The 18,059-nt window shown below is 39.8% G+C and overlaps 2 protein-coding genes across 12 annotated transcripts in view; one reads left to right on the top strand and one right to left on the bottom strand.

The window, feature by feature from the left end:
* The window catches only part of PREPL (prolyl endopeptidase like), a 37,638-nt gene extending 36,997 nt beyond the window's left edge, over positions 1 to 641 (bottom strand). For 4 of the 7 annotated variants that reach the window (XM_046661074.1, XM_046661075.1, XM_046661073.1 and 1 more), the window contains exon 1: positions 465 to 639. The gene's annotated coding sequence lies outside the window, so the exon portion shown is untranslated. Of the gene's footprint in view, positions 1 to 464 lie in introns of all 7 variants that reach the window. The other 3 variants (XM_046661070.1, XM_046661071.1, XM_046661072.1) reach the window with 2 other exon arrangements.
* Positions 642 to 999: 358 nt separating this feature from the next.
* CAMKMT (calmodulin-lysine N-methyltransferase) overlaps positions 1,000 to 18,059 on the top strand; it is a 372,525-nt gene continuing 355,465 nt past the window's right edge. For all 5 annotated transcript variants that reach the window (XM_046661502.1, XM_046661498.1, XM_046661500.1 and 2 more), the window contains exons 1-2: positions 1,000 to 1,207; positions 15,729 to 15,901. In XM_046661502.1, coding sequence (XP_046517458.1) covers positions 1,070 to 1,207; positions 15,729 to 15,901 — 311 coding nt within the window. In that variant the 5' untranslated portion in view covers positions 1,000 to 1,069. The remainder of the gene's footprint in view (positions 1,208 to 15,728; positions 15,902 to 18,059) is intronic.

The following is an 18,059-nucleotide window of genomic DNA, read 5'->3' as shown; positions in this document are numbered from 1 at the left end:
TCATAAAATGCCCCTCGGTGTCAAAGGTACAATGCTGCGTCAGATGTACCAGAGCTCCGACGCCCCCGCCCCCCTTCACCTCTTTCTATGTCGCAGCAAAATAACCGGCAAGTGCGGATGGCGGACCAGCAGCCGACACTAGCAAAACAAACAAAGGCCCTGAATCACTGTATCCAGGCCGGCAGCCTCAATCCATCCATCTTTCATCCGCAGGGAGTAGACTGTATGCAGGGCTACGAATGGGGGTGGGCTAGACGAATGGGTGTTCCCGGCATAACCTATTCGTTTGCCCTATGTAACTCTCCATCTCAGCGATGAGGCGATCTTAGCGCGGGAGGGAATGGTACCATGTGCCATGCAGCGAAGGAACATCCGTCAAAAGGCGACAACCAAGGAACTGGGGTGGCTGGGTGGGGGAGGTAGGGAGAAGGGAAGATACCCCAGCATATGCCCCCCATACGTACGCAAACTGAAAGACAAGTCAGTCCGACCGTGGACACCGAAACGAGTGAAGGCAGGAGAGAGAACCCAAGGCTCTCACGAAGCAGCGCTGGTGTCGCCTCAGTCCCTTCCAGCAAAAGCGTGCGTTCTGCAGCTCACAAAACAACCTACCCAGAGCCGCCCGGAGCTGGTTTGCAGCACGCCGGCCTACGTAACCCCAATCTAGCACGAGCGCTAAGCAGATTTCGCCATCTTTATTGAGGTCAAGAATGAAATTTTCTCCTCCTGGGTTCTTTAACCTGCAAAAATATAACTCTTTTAGGTTCTTTACTAGTCCTCTGAACTCGAGATGAAGCAGGAGACAAGAGAACAAAGAGGGACAGTGTCCCACTAACTCTGTCACAGCCTTCTCTTTCTCTGGCCTGCCCTCACTAAAGATGGCTACCAGCAAAAATGGTGCAATGACGCACGCAGCGCTGCCCTGGTTGCCAAGGAGACGCGGATACCGGAAATGCGGAATTCGGGGAGGGCGCGCATGCTAGGGCTGTAGCAGGGAGTCCGGGCGTCACAGGTCCTGACAGGGAAGAAGTGGGCAGGTCCTGGCAGGGGAGAGCTGTGGCGGCGGCGCATGGAGTCTCGAGTCGCGGACGCTGGGGCCGGCGAGGCCGAGCGCGCCGCGGGCGAGGACCGGGCCAGCGGCAGCGCGGCTCGGGGGCCCGCAGTCTCGGCGTCCTTGGGAGCCGCCCGGTGGAAGCTCCTGCGGCAGGTAAGGGAGAGACCCCGCGCCTCACCTTTGCCTCTGGCCACACCCCTCGCGTGGTCCGCGCGAGCGACCGGCTGCCTCTCTCCCCTTGGCGGCTCTCGGAGTTCCCTCTCAGTTATGCCGGGAGCCACCTGAGAAGCGCACCCTTGCTTCACCTAAGCGTCCCACCCCGGGTTAGGCAGGGAGGGGACAGCCAGGGCTGAGTTCCTGGGAAACTCAGATCGAAGTAGAAGATCCCTTTCTGGACGTTTGTCTACATCTGGGGGACTTTTCTCCTGGCTCGCCAGTCGGATTGGTGGGACCGCCGCTCCCCACCTCATCCTGCTCTCCTTTCCTGCTTCTTTGACTTCCTTCCCCAGGTGTCTCCTTGCTTCTTAACTCCCAGCCTGATTGTAGCCCCGAGTGTGTCCCCTCTCTTGGCGAGCAGCGTGGTTGTCTGTGTGGGGACTGTGACGTTGCGTGCGTTGCCGCGGTTTCTTCCGTGGAGCGGAGAGTGAAGCGAGTAGCTAGAGCTGCCTCTCTGGCTTTCGCTGGGATGTGAAAGTTACATGTTCATCTTGTGGTTTGAAGTGATCAGCGAGATTCTCGGTGTCCAAGGTGGGCTAGTCCGAGCTTGTTGGTTTGCTTAGTGGCGGTTATCTTCTGGTACTTCAGAGTTGCTACTGTTGCTGATAACTTCATTCGCGTGCGTTTTTGACAGATTTCAGATTTGACATTGCTGACCCTCTTTCCAAACCGTTTGAAGTGAAATCTGTTTATTGTTTTACACACCAGTGTTAGGCCTCTGCCTGAGGTTTCCCACTGAAAACTTCACTCAAGAGCACACTTTCCATTTCTGACTGTTGTATTGCGAGAAGGGTTTCCCAGCGGTTGCTACTTTACTTGAGATTGTGCCTTTAGTATTTGGGGGCTTACTTTGCAGTTGTCTCAAGTTATCATTTCATATAGCGACCTTCCAGTGTTGTCATGACATAACTCAAAGATCGTTTCTTTTCCGATGCATTGAAAATCCTTCCCAAGCATTAAGGATCTGGCTTTGCTAGTAATGTTACAAATGGTATTACAGGATAATAAAAATGTGTCCTCATAGATCATTATCATAAGAACTTTCTGTAGTGAAGTAAACGTCAGTTAAAATTGAATTTTCAAAGTAGTAAATTAGGGCCTTAAATTAACCAATTAAGTCTTATTGTGATGACTTCAGTGATTCTTAGTATAGTTAAAAGTCTAGTTGACTAGCACTGATGTTCGTTTTGAGTTTCTGTCTACATGAGAAGAAGGACAAGTTTCAGCTATGGCTACCATTTGGACTCCCCACAAGCTTTGACATTTAGTGTTTTAGTACACACGTGCTCTCTGCTTAGAGTCTTTTTATCTTCTTCTCTACTTGATGAATGACTGTTCATCCTTCAGACGTCTATTTCAATCTCTTCTGTGAAGCTTCTCCTAACTCCTCTGGACTGAGTTAGACCCTCAGCTCGCTGTACTGGTGAACCCCATATTCGCATTATTTTATGATCGTTTGATCAGAGTCCATCTTTCTCACTAGAATAGGAGTTTCCCCTGGGAAAAGAAGCTATTTTATTAATCTCCATCCTCTGCACCTCACACAGGGCCTGGGTAGTTGGTTTTTAGTAGATAGTAAGTGGTTTGGAAAGCCTGAGAGTAAAGACCGTCTTTAAGTTGTTCATAGCACCTAGTCCTTAGTGTATTGTATCAGTTAGCTATTGCTGAGTAGCAAACAACTGCAACATCACAGTGGCATACAGTAGTGACCATTTATTCTGTTTATGCATCTATGGGCCACCTGGGAGTTGCCTGACACAGGCTGTGATCAGCTGAGTGGCTCTCTGCTGCATGCTTGGTCTGTATGCTTCTAACCCTTGGACCAGTTGGCTGACCTGTTCTCCAGGTGATGACAGAGATATAAGAGGGCAAGCCCAACCACTGAAACACGTTTTAAGCCCCTGATAACATCCTGTTGGCCAAAGTAAGATACTTGACCAAGCCTAAACTCAAGGGGCAGAGAAGTATACTCTTTCCTTGGAGAGGCCAAGGGAGGGAGTGAATATTTTTCTATAATAATCTAATCTGTGACATATTTTAAACATTTGCAAGCTTTTAGTAAGTATGTTTCAAATGAATGGACCATTTACATCTTGTATGCATCCAGAACAGGGAAACTGTGGGAATCTAAACAGTGCTAGAGATATACAACTCTCTTTCTCTCTTGTGGGACATCTTCATGACATCTGCTTATGTTTGCTTGTCTTCTCCCTCACAATTCTGTCTTTCCATCACTCCATAGGGCTCTAATGCTATCTCATGGCCCTTCACTTTAACTGTTCAATATTTTCTGTGTTTTATAATTAATATTTTTGAAAGAAAACCTGGTTGCCGTAGTTCATCATTTGATACCAGGTCACATGATAAACTGCTAACTTTTGGGTCTAGTGCTCACTTTAATCAAATGAGATCTGGAAGTCTGTGGATCAGTTTCAATAGAGGATGTGGATAATATTCTCTTTGTTGGGTCTCATCACTTGACGACAAAGATGGCTATTGGCAACTATAGGCTTTCATCATCCACCCAGCTAGTGGTCCAGAAGAAATGGCCCTTTTCCCCAACACCCAAGGAATTTCTTCTAAATGACTCTAATAGCCAAGGTTGGACCAATTGCTGTGTCCAGGAGAATGGGGCACTTTGGCTAAACTAGGTCATCTGTCCACCTTAGAAGAACTGAATCTTTAAAAAGAAATGTTAAAAATAACTTGACTTGATCTCTATTGTAATTACATTTACTGAATACAGATTACATAAAGAAATGTTTCCTTTATTTATTCTAAATATGTTACCTGTTACTTTCATTGAATATCCCCTTATTGTCATATTGCAGATCATGGAATTTATTAAACAGTAAAAGCCCCTTCCAGTATTTTACCTGGTGACTTAAATTAATTTTTACCTTAGTGATTTACGGTGCATTACCTTGACATCAGAGTAATTTAATTTGTATAGAAAAGTGTTTGGACAAGATCCAAGACAGTGTATAATATCTACATTTTTAATTTTTAAAAATATTAATTACTTTGTATTTTTCTGAAGAGTAAGCTCTGTTGAGTGATTGGTTTTTCTTCCTGATGACCATGATTGACAGGTGGTAATAAGACCCTGTTTTTGGTAAAGGTTTTTAAAACAATTCATTCTTTTTTTAATGAAACCTGCAAATAAAAGAGAGGCAACCTTTTCTGATCCTCCAAAAAAAAAAAAATCAACTTTCTAAACCTTCTACATAGTATATAAATTTTAACCAGGTATTTTTCCCTCAAGATATATTCATACTGATGTGTTTTCTTGTTTGGGTCTGATCTCAGTTTGCCCTTCTGTATGTAAGAATTTTGGCATTGGAGTCAGGGTTCCTTTTCAGATAAGAGAAATAGCTCTAGTTATTTTAAGCAGAAAGGGCTTTAATATAGTGAATTGAGCGCTTACAGAATCTTTGGAAGGACTGGAGGAGCAGGCCAAGAATGAGTCCCAGAACAACCCACAGTTCCAGAACAGTACAAAGCTGACCTGCCAAGAGAAATGCCACCTCTACCAAAATGAACAACCTGGGGCTGTCTCCAGGATCACACCACTTTATCTGTAATCTCTGGTCATCAGGAAGCTGCTGCCAGAACTCTAGACTCCAGAAGCACACCTGGCCTGCTAGAAGTCTACCAGCAAAGGTATGCCACTTGTGCTGTCTCTCAGTCTCCATTAAATTAGAGAATGAACACTGGGGCCTCTGCTAAAGCTGCTGCAGAAGAACCAAATGTCTATACAACTATTCTCACCAGCAAAAGTTGCAGAAATGTAATTACTACCATCTTACTTTCTTTCAAATCTCGTGTTAGTGAATTTGATTAGCTAAACCAAAATCACATCTGAAGCTGTGGCTGCTAGGGATTCTGAGAAACATAGTTTCCAGCTTTCCAGCTTTGTAATATAAGAAGGTATCTTAGAAGGAAGTTGGAATGAATGTTTGATTCTAGCCTACCATATTCTCTACAAGCAGAGGTGTTAAGAGTTCAGGCTCTGTAGTCAGACTGCCTGGATTTGAACCCTGAATTTGCCTCTTACTAACTCTCTGATCTTGGGCAAATTAACATCCCTTTGCCTCAGTTTCCTCTCTCACATGGTGGGTATCTACCCCATAGGGTTATTTGGGGATTTAATGAAGAGTGTGGTAAGATTAATTCTTACTTAGACATTTGGTGTAATTTGCTGGCGAGCCATATGGGCCTGGAGTTTTCTTTGTGGTAACATTTTTATTTATGCATTCCATTTTTTTTTTTTTTAAGATTTTATTTTTCTCCTTTTTCTCCCCAAAGCTCCCCAGTACATAGTTGTATATTTCGTTGTGGGTCCTTCTAGTTGTGGCATGTGGGACGCCGCCTCAGCGTGGTCTGATGAGCAGTGCCATGTCCGCGCCCAGGATTCGAACCAACGAAACACTGGGCCGCCTGCAGCGGAGCGCGCGAACTTAACCGCTCGGCCACGGGGCTGGCCCCTATGCATTCCATTTTTAAAATAGTTTAAGACTATTCAGACTTTCTCTTTCCTCTTGTTTCTATTTTGGTGGTTGTATTTTTCTAGGAATTTGTCCACTTAATCTAAATTTTCAAAGTTAGTTTTAATAATATTCCTTTGCTATTTTTTAATGCCTGTAGGATGTATAGTGATCTTCCTATGTCGCATTGATATTTATACCTTCTCTCTTTTTTTCCTTATTAGTCTCATCAAAGATTTATCAGTTTTATTAATATCTTCAGAGAACCAACTTTTGCTGGTGTTAATCTTCCCTGCTATGTTTATTTTCTACTTTACTAACTTCTACTCTTTCGAGAACTTAATTTGCTTCTTTTTCTCATTTTTGCAGTGGATGCTTAGCTTACTGATTTTTAACCTTTCCATAAATTTCCCTCTAAGCTTGGATTTATCTGCATTTCATATGTTTTGAAATGTATTTTTATTATTCAGTTCAAAATACTTTCTGATTTCCATTGTTTTCTTTTTTTGGTTCATAGGTTACATAGAAGTATATTGCTTAATTTCTAAAAATGTTTGGTGTTTTACATATCTTTTTAGTTATTTTTCATTTGTTTATGACTATAGGGTGCTTTATATCTTAAAAAACTTTCTGTTATGGGAAATGTCAAAAATATACATAACTAGAGAGAATATGCTAATAATCACTCAGGTATCTAAGCTTCAACAATTTTTAGGGGCTGGCCCCGTGGCCGAGTGGTTAAGATAGCGCGCTCTGCTGTGGCGGCCCAGGGTTTCGCCAGTTCAAAGCCTGGGTGCACACATGGCACCATTTGTCAAGCCATGTTGGGGCAGCCTCCTACATGCCGCAACTGGAAGGACCACAACTAAAAATATACAACTGTGTACTGGGGGGCTTTGGGGAGGAAAAGGAAAAATAAAATCTTTTATAAAAACCCCACAAGTTTTAGCTCCTCACCAACTTTGTTTCATCTCAAGTCTCTCATTCTGCCCCCCTCAGATTACTGTGAAGCAAATCAGATATATCATTTTTTCCTATAAATATTTCAGTATGTACCTATACAAGATGGTATTAAAAAAACAGTTACAACACCATATCACACCCAGAATAATTCCTCGATGTCCTGAACTATCTGGTCAGTTTCCAAATTTTCCCCATTGTCTCATAATTTTTCTTTACAATTTGGTTATTTTGAAACAGAATCCACATAAGGTCCAAACATTGTTATTGGTTGATATATTTCATAAATCTTTTTTAATCTACGTGTTCCCTCTGCCTGTCTTTTTCAACCTTTGCCATCCGTTTATTGAAGAAACTGGTTTTTTTGTCTTGTAGAATTTACCATAATTTGAATTTTTCTAATTATACTTGATGATGTTGTTTAATGTGTTCCTCTGCTCCTGTATTTTCTATTTCCTATAAGATATAGATGCTCGATCAGATTCAGTTTTGATGGTTTTTGTTTTGTCGTTTAGTTGGTCGAGGTGATGGTGGTATGTGTACTTTCATCAGTAATCCCAGTGATGTCTGGTCATTTTGGTTCTTCATGATTACCTAATTCATAAATTCATGAGAGGATTGAAAAATGTGATATTCTAATTCTGTCATTCCTTTTTCATTTATTACTTGGGATATTGCTATAAAAAGGAATTTTCCCTCATCTTCTATTTGGATTCTCTCAGTTACAGTTCATATAGGGTAGACCGATAAATACTTAATTCTTTCTCTTTATTTACTACTTTTCAGAATAATAAGTTGGGTCTCTAGCCTCCTTCAATGACCGTCAATGAGGCATTAAAAACAGTACCGTTATGAACTAATGTGTTTTAATTCTATTACATTTAGTACCTTTGTTAATGCTAATACTGTCCCATTTTTAGCCAATGGACCCTATTCAAATCGACTCCTGAGTCCTTTTGATATAACCCTTAATTTTGTATGGTTTTCCTGTTTTTTTTTTATGTGCAGGATGTTCCAGGCTTATCTTGTGCAATTCCTGCCTTTTGTCCAATGGGCTTTACATTTGTTTTAATAGAAAATGGTATTAAGAGATAGCAGTGTGGGCATTACATATGCTCGTTGCTATTAGTTTGGTCATTGTTTCTAAACTTTTTCAGTGGTCAGATGTAGGAAATATATTTATAGTTTTAAAAAGTGAAATACATCATTAGTTTATATTATACTTTATTCTGATTTAGAGCTACGGGTTTTTTTGCGTAATCTCATTAATCTTACAGCCGTATCTCCTTTACCTCCTACTTAAAAACCCAGTTTTTGCCAACAGAATTTCTCATTTGATTTTTCTTAAAATACACACACACACATACACACACAGGCTCAGAATAACATACCTGCCCCTGCCTGGGTAGTGAGCTTTGAAATTCAACTTTTACCTCCAAACTTCACAAGCTGTTAAACGTATGACATTTTCCTACCTCGTTCTTTTGGAATTGACAAATGTCCCACAAGAAAAGTCGTTACAAAAGCCAGGCTCACCTCTCTAGATTTATACTTCCTTTTTTTTTTTTAAATTCTTTTCTTTTTTTTTTAAGGAAGATCACCCCTGAGCTAACATCTGCTGCCAATCCTCCTCTTTTTGCTGAGGAAGACTGGCCCTGAGCTGACATCCGTGCCCATATTCCTCTATTTTATACGTGGGATGCCGCCACAGCATGGCTTGCCAAGACGTGCCATGTCTGCACCTGGGATCTGAACCAGTGAACCCTGGGCCGCTGAAGTGACAGATATTAAACTGGTGCGGCTGGCCCAGTGGCGTAGAGGTTAAGTTCACACGCTCCGCTTTGGTAGCCTGGGGTTTGCAGCCCGGACCGAGCATGGACCTACACACCACTCATCAAGCCGTGCTCTGGCGGTGTTCCACGTACAAAATAGAGGAAGATTGTCAATAGATGATAGCTCCGGGTCAATCTTCCTCACCAAAAAAAAAAAAAAAAAAGATATTAGACTGGTAAATCTTCAGTATCTTCTTTGCTCTCTAATGTCTTCAAGTAATGTTTTAAAATATTTTATCCATTTTTTTCAATTATTTTATTAAAATCATAAAGGTTTATAACATTGTGTAATTTCAGCTAGACATTATTATTTATCACTTTCTGTATAGATTGCGTTGTGCTCACCACCAGTAGTCTAATTTTTATGTGTCACCATACATATGTGCCCCTTTACTCCTTTCACCCATCCTCAGCCCCTTTCCCTCTGGTAACCACTAACCTGTTCTCATTATCCATGTGTGTGTTTATCTTCCACATATGAGTGAAATCATGCAGTATTTGTCTTTCTCTGTTTGGCTTATTTCACTTAGCATCATATCCACAAGGTCCATCTATGTTGTTGCAAATGGTACGATTTTGTCTTTTTTAATGGGTATTCTATTGTATATATATACACCACATCCTCTTTATCCGTTTATCCGTAGCAGGACACTTTGGCTGCTTCCACATCTTGGCTATTGTGAATAATGCTGTGATGAACATAGGGGTGCATAAATCTCTTTGGATTGTTGATTCAAGTTCTTTGGATAAATACCCAGTGGTGGGATAGCTGGATCATACGGTATTACTATTTTTAATTTTTTGAGAAATCTCCATACTGTTTTCTATAGTGGCTGCACCTGTTTGCATTCCCACCAGTAGTGTATGCAGGTTCCCTTTTCTCCACATCCTCTCCAACATTTGTTATTTTTTGTCTTGGTAATTATAGCCTTTCTGACAGATGTAAGGTGGTATCTCAATGTAGTTTTGATTTGCATTTTCCTAATGATTAGTGATGTTGAACATCTTTTTATGTGTCTGTTGGCCATCTCTATATCTTCTTTGGAGAAATGTCTGTTCATATCCTCTGCCCATTTTTTTGACTGGGTTGTTTTTGTGTTGTTGAGTTGTATGAGTTCTTTATATATTTTGGCAATTAACACCTTGTTGGATATATGATTTGCAAATGTTTTCTCCCAGTTAATGGATTGTCTTTTTGTTTTGTTCGTGGTTTCCTTTGCCTTGCAGAGCTTTTTAGTCTAATGTAGTCCCATTTATTAATTTTTTCTTTTGTTTCCCTTGCCTGAGTAGACGTCGTATTTGAAGAGATGCTGCTAAGACTAATGTCAAAGAGTGTACTGCCTATATTTTCTTCTGGGAGTTTTATGATTTCAGGTCTTACATTCAAGTTTTTAATCCCTTTTGAGTTAATTTTTGTGTATGGCACAAGATAATGGTCTACTTTCATTCTTTTGCACGTGGCTGTCCACATGCAACACCAACATGTTCCCAGCACCATTTATTGAAGACACTTTCCTTTCTCCATTGGATATTCTTGGTTCCTTTGTTGAAAATTAACTGACCACAGACATGTGGTTTTATTTCTTGGCTTTCAATTCTGTTTCATTGATCTATGTGTCTGTTTTTGTGCCAGTTCCATGCTGTTTTGATTACTTTAGCTTTGTAGTATATTTTGAAGTCTGGGATTGTGAAGCCTCCAGCTTTGTTCTTTTTTCTCAGGATTGCTTTTGCTATTAGAAGTCTTTTGTTGTTCCATATAAATTTTAGGATTCTTTGTTCTATTCCTGTGAAGAATGTCATTGGGGTTCTGATTGGGATTGCATTGAATCTGGAGATTGCTTTCTGTAATATGGACATTTTAACTATGTTTATTCTTCCAATCCATGTGCATGAAGTGTCTTTCCATTCCTTTATATCTTCTTCGATTTCTTTCAATAGTGTCTTATAGTTTTCAGTGTATAGGTCTTTCACCTCTTTGGTTAAATTTATCCCTAGATATTTTATTGTTTTCATTGTGATTGTAAATGAGTTTGTATTCTTGACTTCTCTTTTTGCTAGTTTATTATTAGTGTATAGAAATGCAACTAATTTTTGTAATTTAATTTTGTACCCTGCAACTTTGCTATAGGTGTTGATTATTTCTAATAGTTTTCTGGTGGATTCTTCAGGTTTTCTATACATAGAATCATATCATCTGCAAACAGTGAGAGTTTTACCTCTTGCTTTCCAATTTGGATTCCTTTTATTTCTTTTTCTTGCCTAATTGCTCTGGTCAAAACCTCCAGTACTGTGTTGAATAGGAGTGATGAGAGTGGACACCCTTGTCTTGTTTCTGTTCTCCGATGGATGGCTTTTGGTTTTTCACTGTTAAGTATGATGTTGGCTGTGGATTTGTCATATTTTGTTATTATGTTGAGGTATTTTCCTTCTATAGCCATTTTATTGAGAGTTTTTATCATAAATCAATGTTGGATCTTCAGATGCTTTCTCTGCACCTATTGAGATGATCATGTGATTTTTATTCCTCATTTTGTTAATGTAGTGTATCACATTGACTGGTTTGTGGATGTTGAACCATTCCTGTGTCCCTGGTATAGATCCCACTTGATTATGGTATATGATTCTTTTAATGTATTGCTGTATTTGGTTTGCCAATATTTTGTTGAGGAGTTTTTCATCTATGTTCATCAGCAATATTGGCCTATAATTTTCCTTCTTTGTGTTGTCCTTGCCTGGTTTTGGTATCAGGGTAATGTTGGCCTCATAGAATGAGTTAGGAAGTGTTCTGTCTTTTTGAATTTTTTGGAATAATTTGAGAAGGATAGGTGTAAATCTTCTTTGAATATTTGGTAGAATTCTCTACAGAGGCCATCTGGTCCTCGACGTTTGTTTTTTGGGAGGTTTTTGATTACTCTTTTGATTCTTTACTTGTGATTGGTCTATTCAGAGTCCGCATTTCTTCTTGATTTAGTTTTGGAAGGTTGTATGCATCTAAGAATTTATCCATTTCTTCTAGGTTATCCAATTTTTTTGGCATGTAGTTTTTCATAGTATTCTCCTATAATCCTTTGTATTTCTGTGGTATCCATTGTAATTTCTCCTCTTTCATCTGTAATTTTATTAATTTGAGCCTTCTCTCTTTTTTTCTTGGTGAATCTGGCTGAGGGTTTGTCAATTTTGTTTATCTTCTCAAAGAACCAGCTCTTAGTTTCATTGATCCTGTCTACTATTTTTTTAGTCTCTATTTCATTTATTTTTGCTCTAATTTTTATTATTTCTCTCCTTTCTTGACGTTGGACTTCATTTGTTCTTCTTTTTCTAGTTCTGTTAGGTATAGTTTTTGTAAGGAAGATTGTCCCTGAGCTAACATCTATTGCCAATGTTCCTCTTTTTGCTCGAGGAAGATTGTCGCTGAACTCAACATCTGTGCCAGTCTTCCTCTATTTTATGTGGGATGCCATCACAATGTGGCTTGATGAGCAGTGCTAGGTCTGTGCCCAGGATCTGAACCTGTGAACCCCAGGCTGCCAAAGCAGGGCACGTAAACTTAACCACTACGCCACCATGCCAGCCCCTCTTAAGTGTAGTTTAGGATACTTATTTGATATTTATCTTGCTTGTTGAGGTGGGCCTGTGTCACTATGAATTTCCCTCTTATAACCACTTTTGCTGCATCCCACAAGAATTGGTATGTTGTATTTCATTTTCATTTGTCTCCCTATATTTTTAAATTTCTCCGTTGATTTCTTCATTGATCTAATGGTTGTTCAGTAGCATTTTATTTAGTCTCCACAAATTTGTGACATTCCCAGCTTTTTTCTTGTAGTTGATTTATAGTTTCATAGCATTATGGTCAGAAAAGATGCATGATATGATTTCAATCTTCTTAAATTTATTGAGGCTTCCCTTATTTCCCAATATATGGTCTATCTTTGAGAATGTTCCATGTGCACTTGAGAAGGGTGTGTTTTCTGCTGTTTTTGGATGGAATGCTCTCTCTATATCTATTAAGTCCATCTGATCTAGTGTTTCATTTAAATCCGCTATTTTCTTGTTGACTTTCTGTCTCGATGATTTATCCATTGATCTAAGTTGGGTGTCGAGGTCCCCTACTATTATTATGTTGTTGTTAATTTCTCCCTTTAGGTCCATTAATAGTTGCTTTATGTATACTTTGGTGCTCCTGTGTTAGGTGCATATATGTATTTATCAGTATTATGTCCTATTGCTGCAAAGTCCCTTTTATTATTATATACTGCCCCTCTTTGTCTCTCATTGTCTTTTTTATTTTGAAGTCTGCTTTGTCTAATATAAGTATGGCAACACCTGCCTTCTTTTGTTTGCCATTTGCTTAGAGTATTCCATCCCTTCACTCTGAGCCTATGTTTGTCTTTAGGGCTGGGTTGTGTTTCCTGGAGGCAGCATAATGTTGGGTCTTATTTTCTAATCCATTCAGCTACTCTGTGTCTTTGGAGAATTCAATCGATTTACATTTAGAATGATTATTGATATGTGAGGTCTTATTATTGCCATTTAATCTCTTGTTTTCCAGTTGTTCTATATTTCCATTGTTTCCCTTCCTTTGTATTTCTGACTGCCATTTCATTCTAGTGGTTTTCTGTGGAGTTTTCTCTTTTTTTATGAATTGCAGCTCTGCTCTGATGTTTTGTTGAGTGGTTACCATGAGGTTTGTATAAAAGATCTCATAGATGAGATTATCTGTTTTCTGATAGTCTCTTATCTCCATTAGCCTGAGCAGATTCCATCCCTTTCTTTTTCCCCTTCTGAGTTATTGTTGTCACAAATTATTCTATCTTGTGTTGTGAGTTTGTGACTAAGTTGAAGTAATTAGGGCATCCTTAATAATTTCTTGTAGGGAAGGTCTGGTGGGTGATGAACTCCCTCAGCTTTCATTTATTCGGGGAAGCTTTTATTTCTCTATCATATCTGAAGGATAGTTTCACTGGATAGAGTATTCTTGGCTGAAACTTTTTGTCTTTCAGTATTCTGAATATATCATTCCACTCTCTCCTAGCCTGTGAGATTTCTGCTGAGAAATCTGCTGAAAGCCTGATAGGGATTCTTTTGTAGGTTATTTTCTTCACCTTGCTACCCTCAATATTTTTTCTTTGTCATTTTTCTTTGTCACTTTTGCCAGTTTTACTGTTACATTCCTTGGAGAAGGTCTTTTAGCATTGATGTAATTAGGAGTTCTATTGGCTTCATGTATATGTAAGTCTGGTTCCTTCTCCAGGTTTGGGAAGTTCTCAGCTATTATTTCTTTGAACAAGCTCTCCTTTCTCTCTCCCTTCTCCCTCTGGAATACCTATAATCCTTATGTTGCGTTTTCTAATTGGAGTTGGATGTTTCTCGAAGAATTCCTTCATTTTTAAAAAATCTTAGTTCTCTCTTCTCCTCCACCTGAAGCATTTCTATATTTCTATCCTCTAAGTTACTAAGTTTCCCCTCCATAACATCAGCTCTATCTTTAAAGGATTCCAGATTATTTTTTATCACATTAATTATGTTCTCCATCTAGAATTTCTGCTTGGTTATTTTTTTATAGTTTCAATCTCTTTGGTGAAGTACACCTTCTGTTCATTAATTTTATTCCTGAGCTCACTGAACTGTCTGTCTGAGTTTTCTTGTAACTTGTTGAGTTTCTTTATGACAGCTATTTTGAATTCTCTGTCATTTAGATTGTAAATTTCTGTGGCTTCAAGGTTCTTTTCTGGAGATTTGTCATTCTCCTTCTGCTCTGAATTGTTGCTGTAGTTTCTCATGGTGTTTGATGAACTAATATTTTGCTGGTGCATTTGTGGTAGTATCAGGTCAGAGATTCTGCCTGCTACTCTTTTTTTTTTTTTTTTTTAAGATTTTATTTGATTTTTTTCCTTTTTCTCCCAAAGCCCACTGGTACATACTTGTGTATTTTTAGTTGTGGGTCCTGCTAGTTGTGGCATGTGGGATGTCGCCTCAGCATGGCTTGATGAGCAGTGCCATGTCTGCACCAAGGATTTGAACTGGCAAAACCCTGGGCCACCGAAGTGGAGCGTGTGAACTTAACCACTTGGTCACGGGGCTGGCCCCTCTTTTTTTTTTTTTTGGAGGAAGATTAGCCCTGAGCTGACTGCTGCCATCCTCCTCTTTTTGCTGAGGAAGACTGGCCCTGAGCTAACATCTGTGTCCATCTTCTTCTACTTTATATATGGGATGCCTACCACAGCATGGCTTGCCAAGCAGTGCCATGTCCACACCTGGGATCTGAACCTGCGAACCCCTGGCCTCTGAAGCGGAACGTGCAAACTTAACCACTGTGCTACCGGGCTGTCCCCCTGCCTGCTACTCTAGGGGAAAGCAGGAGCAGTGTTTCTGACCCCATCCCATCTGCTGGAAGTTGTTTGGGTATGGTGGGTGCTGCCCCCAGCCAGGAAAGCAGTTACTCAGGAGCTCAGGGCTGCTGCCATGCCAAGGCACCTTCCTCCTTGTGGGTCTGCAGTGGTGTTTGGGCACTTGCACTGGCTGGGAAAGCATTTGCATGTGTGTGTGTACATCTGACACCACCTTTTAGGGTTGCACCAGCCGCTGTGCTTGGTGGGGGTGCTTCTTTTCAGGGTTTGATCATGGGCCACTTGTTGGGACCGCAGCAGCAGGGTGGGCTCTCCCACTAGCTGGGAAAGCATTTGCGTAAGCCAAGGGCTGCCACCGCCACTTCCCACAGTTGCACTGATGTGCATTCCCACTTTCAGGGCCACAGCAGTACTACAGGTGCTTGTGCTGGCTAGGAAGGCATTTGGGCATGTGCACAGGGCTGCTGGGGAGGGATAGGGGAGTGCTCACCTGTCTCCACCACTTCCTGGGGAGCCAGTCCATCCACCTTCAGATGTTTAGCTCCCTGGGTCTCTCAGGTATCCTGTGGTGCTGTGTGGGTATTCTCCATTAGTCAATGAATGTCCATTTAGTTGTAGTTCAAAGGGGGAGAGATAAATGGGACAGTTCATTTGGCCGTGTTGTTGCTATCAGTCCTCTATCCTTCTTTTCTAGTTGTCTTCAGTAGGAGGTTTGTCTGAATGATCTAATCTGCCATTATCAGAAATGAAAGTCCCCTTACCACTTAAACGTTGAACACTTAACTTATATTTATATAATATGACCACAATATTTGGTTTTATTTCAAAGGTTCTGAAACAAAAACATCTGGATGATTGTCTACGACATGTGTCTATAAGAAGATTTGAATCATTTAATCTGTTTTCAGTAACCGAAGCCAAAAAAAGGGAAACTGAAGAGGGAGTTGGTGCATGGGTCCAATACACAAGTGTCTTCTATCCTGAATACAGTGTTTCCTTAAGGTAATCATCACTCTAGTTAAGATTGTTTTTAAGGTATTTTTCTCTTGTAGAAGGAAAACAATGTAATAAGAATCTTATTGTTTATTCTGTTGAGTGTGCAGGCAGTCTTTATCAGAATTTACGTTTTGCAACTTTGTGTTATGAAATCCTCCTGCTTTAACTAGTTCTTGCTGTATTCTCAGACTAAAGAAAAAAATTCTCAGGAATGTAGTGGCATTTGAGGATAAAGAGTGTTGCAAATCAAAGGGTTCATTTAACCATTCTTTCATAGTGTTTGATTATGACAAAAAGCCAAGTTCTTTTTGGGGCAAAGAAGGCTGAAAGTGAAAACAGAATTTTTCCAAACTTCCTGTAGTAATTATCTGAAAAAAGTCAAGCTTTGGTATTTTTCTCATTCATGTTTTGTCACTTTCAGAGTAGAACCTTAAGATTAGAAGGAGAAAATTCAGCTGAAAACACTGGTATTGTGAGAAGGATACAGACTGTTCTGGCTTTAAAAATTATTAGAAAAGAGATGAGAGTTGCAAACTGAAGTAACAAGATACCATTTTTACCAAATTAATTTTCTCTCACAGTCATAGTCTAGCATGTTGCAATATTTCTGTAGGTGTTTGATTTTATAAAGTCTGCCTTTTTGACAAGATTTCACATTTTGAAAGGTAGGGAGGAGCACATTTACAGTAACTCTAAGAGGAGCGAAAAAACCTTTTAGGTGGAAATGTGACTCAAAAAGATTAGGTAAGGCTAGGAATAATTAAGAAAAAGTTTTTACAAAGGATGTCTGTATGTGTCTTGAACTATTTTAGTTAAAATATCTAAGCTTTAAAAAACACTATAATAGCTAAAAATTTGGGATTTGGATAGAAATTGACTGGGCTGGACAGGGAAGAACAGTTAGGATCTGGTTTCATAATTTTGCTTTACTGAAAAGTCCACATGGAAGATAAAAACTTAGGGATTTGTGAGCTTGCCTCTACATTCATTATGAGATTCTAATTACAATACCTCAACTGCTTTACATTCTGATGGAGATAATTAGTTTAGTGCTTGGTTAAGAAGGAAAGAAAAATGCACTAAATGCCTGCTATGTGCAAGATACAGAGCTAGGTGCTTTGAAATACTCTAATTCATGTAATCCTTACAATAACTCTGTGAAGTAGGAACGAAGGTGATGAAACAATTGGAAGATGGTATCTATAAGGAAATTAAAGAGAAGGAGAAACAGAGTGATCCAGGCAGGGTCTTCAGGTATAAAGTTCTAAAACTTATCTGCTATGTCCACTGGTAACAAGAAGCAATAAGCGTAAACCGTACTGAGAATAATTTCCTGACATCTTCAAGGCCGTGGGAAGGGGTAGCTGGAGAGAATGTGAAACCTGTTCTTGAGAGCTTTCAAAATAAGGCATGGCTCTCCACCTGATGGAGCTGACCCTGATGTAGCAGGAAATCGGGCTAGAATGTGAACTGAGACTCCTCTCTTAACAGCATGATTCTTTGTGATGTATCCATTTTTGACAGTAAAAAGAAGTATGTCTATATAAATATGACATTGAATCCTAATTTATGGAGAGAACACAGGTGACCGAGCTAAAATTTTGGCCATGATGGCTGCCAAGATTTTTTCTCTTTTTTCAAACCAGTTAATATCTCTCCACATTAGTAATACAAAAATAATAATGGCTTAAACATACAGAGTTCTGGAGCTGAACGTGATCTTAGAATAAATTTAAAAAAATTCTAACTTGGCTGACTGTTGAGTGCCTGATATGTGACAAGCACTGTTGTGAGTGGTTTACCTGTATTCGCTTATTTAATCCACACAACACCTTATGAGGTAAATAGTTACTAACCTCATTTTACAGATGAGGAAAGTGAAGCCCACAGAGGTTAATAACTTGATTGCGGTCACTCAGCCAATAATTGATTGTGCCTCTATTCAAATCCCGGTGATCTGGTTCCATGGCCTGTACTTCTAAAAACTTTGGTTTTGAAATAATTACAGACTCCCAGGAAGTTTCAAAAATAGTACAAGGAGTTTCATGTACCCTTCACCCAGCGATCTCCATTGGTAACATCTTATATAATGAGAGTTACAGCCTGCACTTTTAACTTCTGCACATTCTGCCTCTCGTGAGGCAATCATGTATCCATTTATTCA

The sequence above is a fragment of the Equus quagga genome, chromosome 5 (assembly GCF_021613505.1).
Source record: "Equus quagga isolate Etosha38 chromosome 5, UCLA_HA_Equagga_1.0, whole genome shotgun sequence".
In the NCBI taxonomy this organism is placed as follows: Eukaryota; Metazoa; Chordata; class Mammalia; order Perissodactyla; family Equidae; genus Equus; species Equus quagga.
Note: the sequence above shows the minus strand (reverse complement) of the source record. Positions and strands in the feature narration are given on the sequence as shown.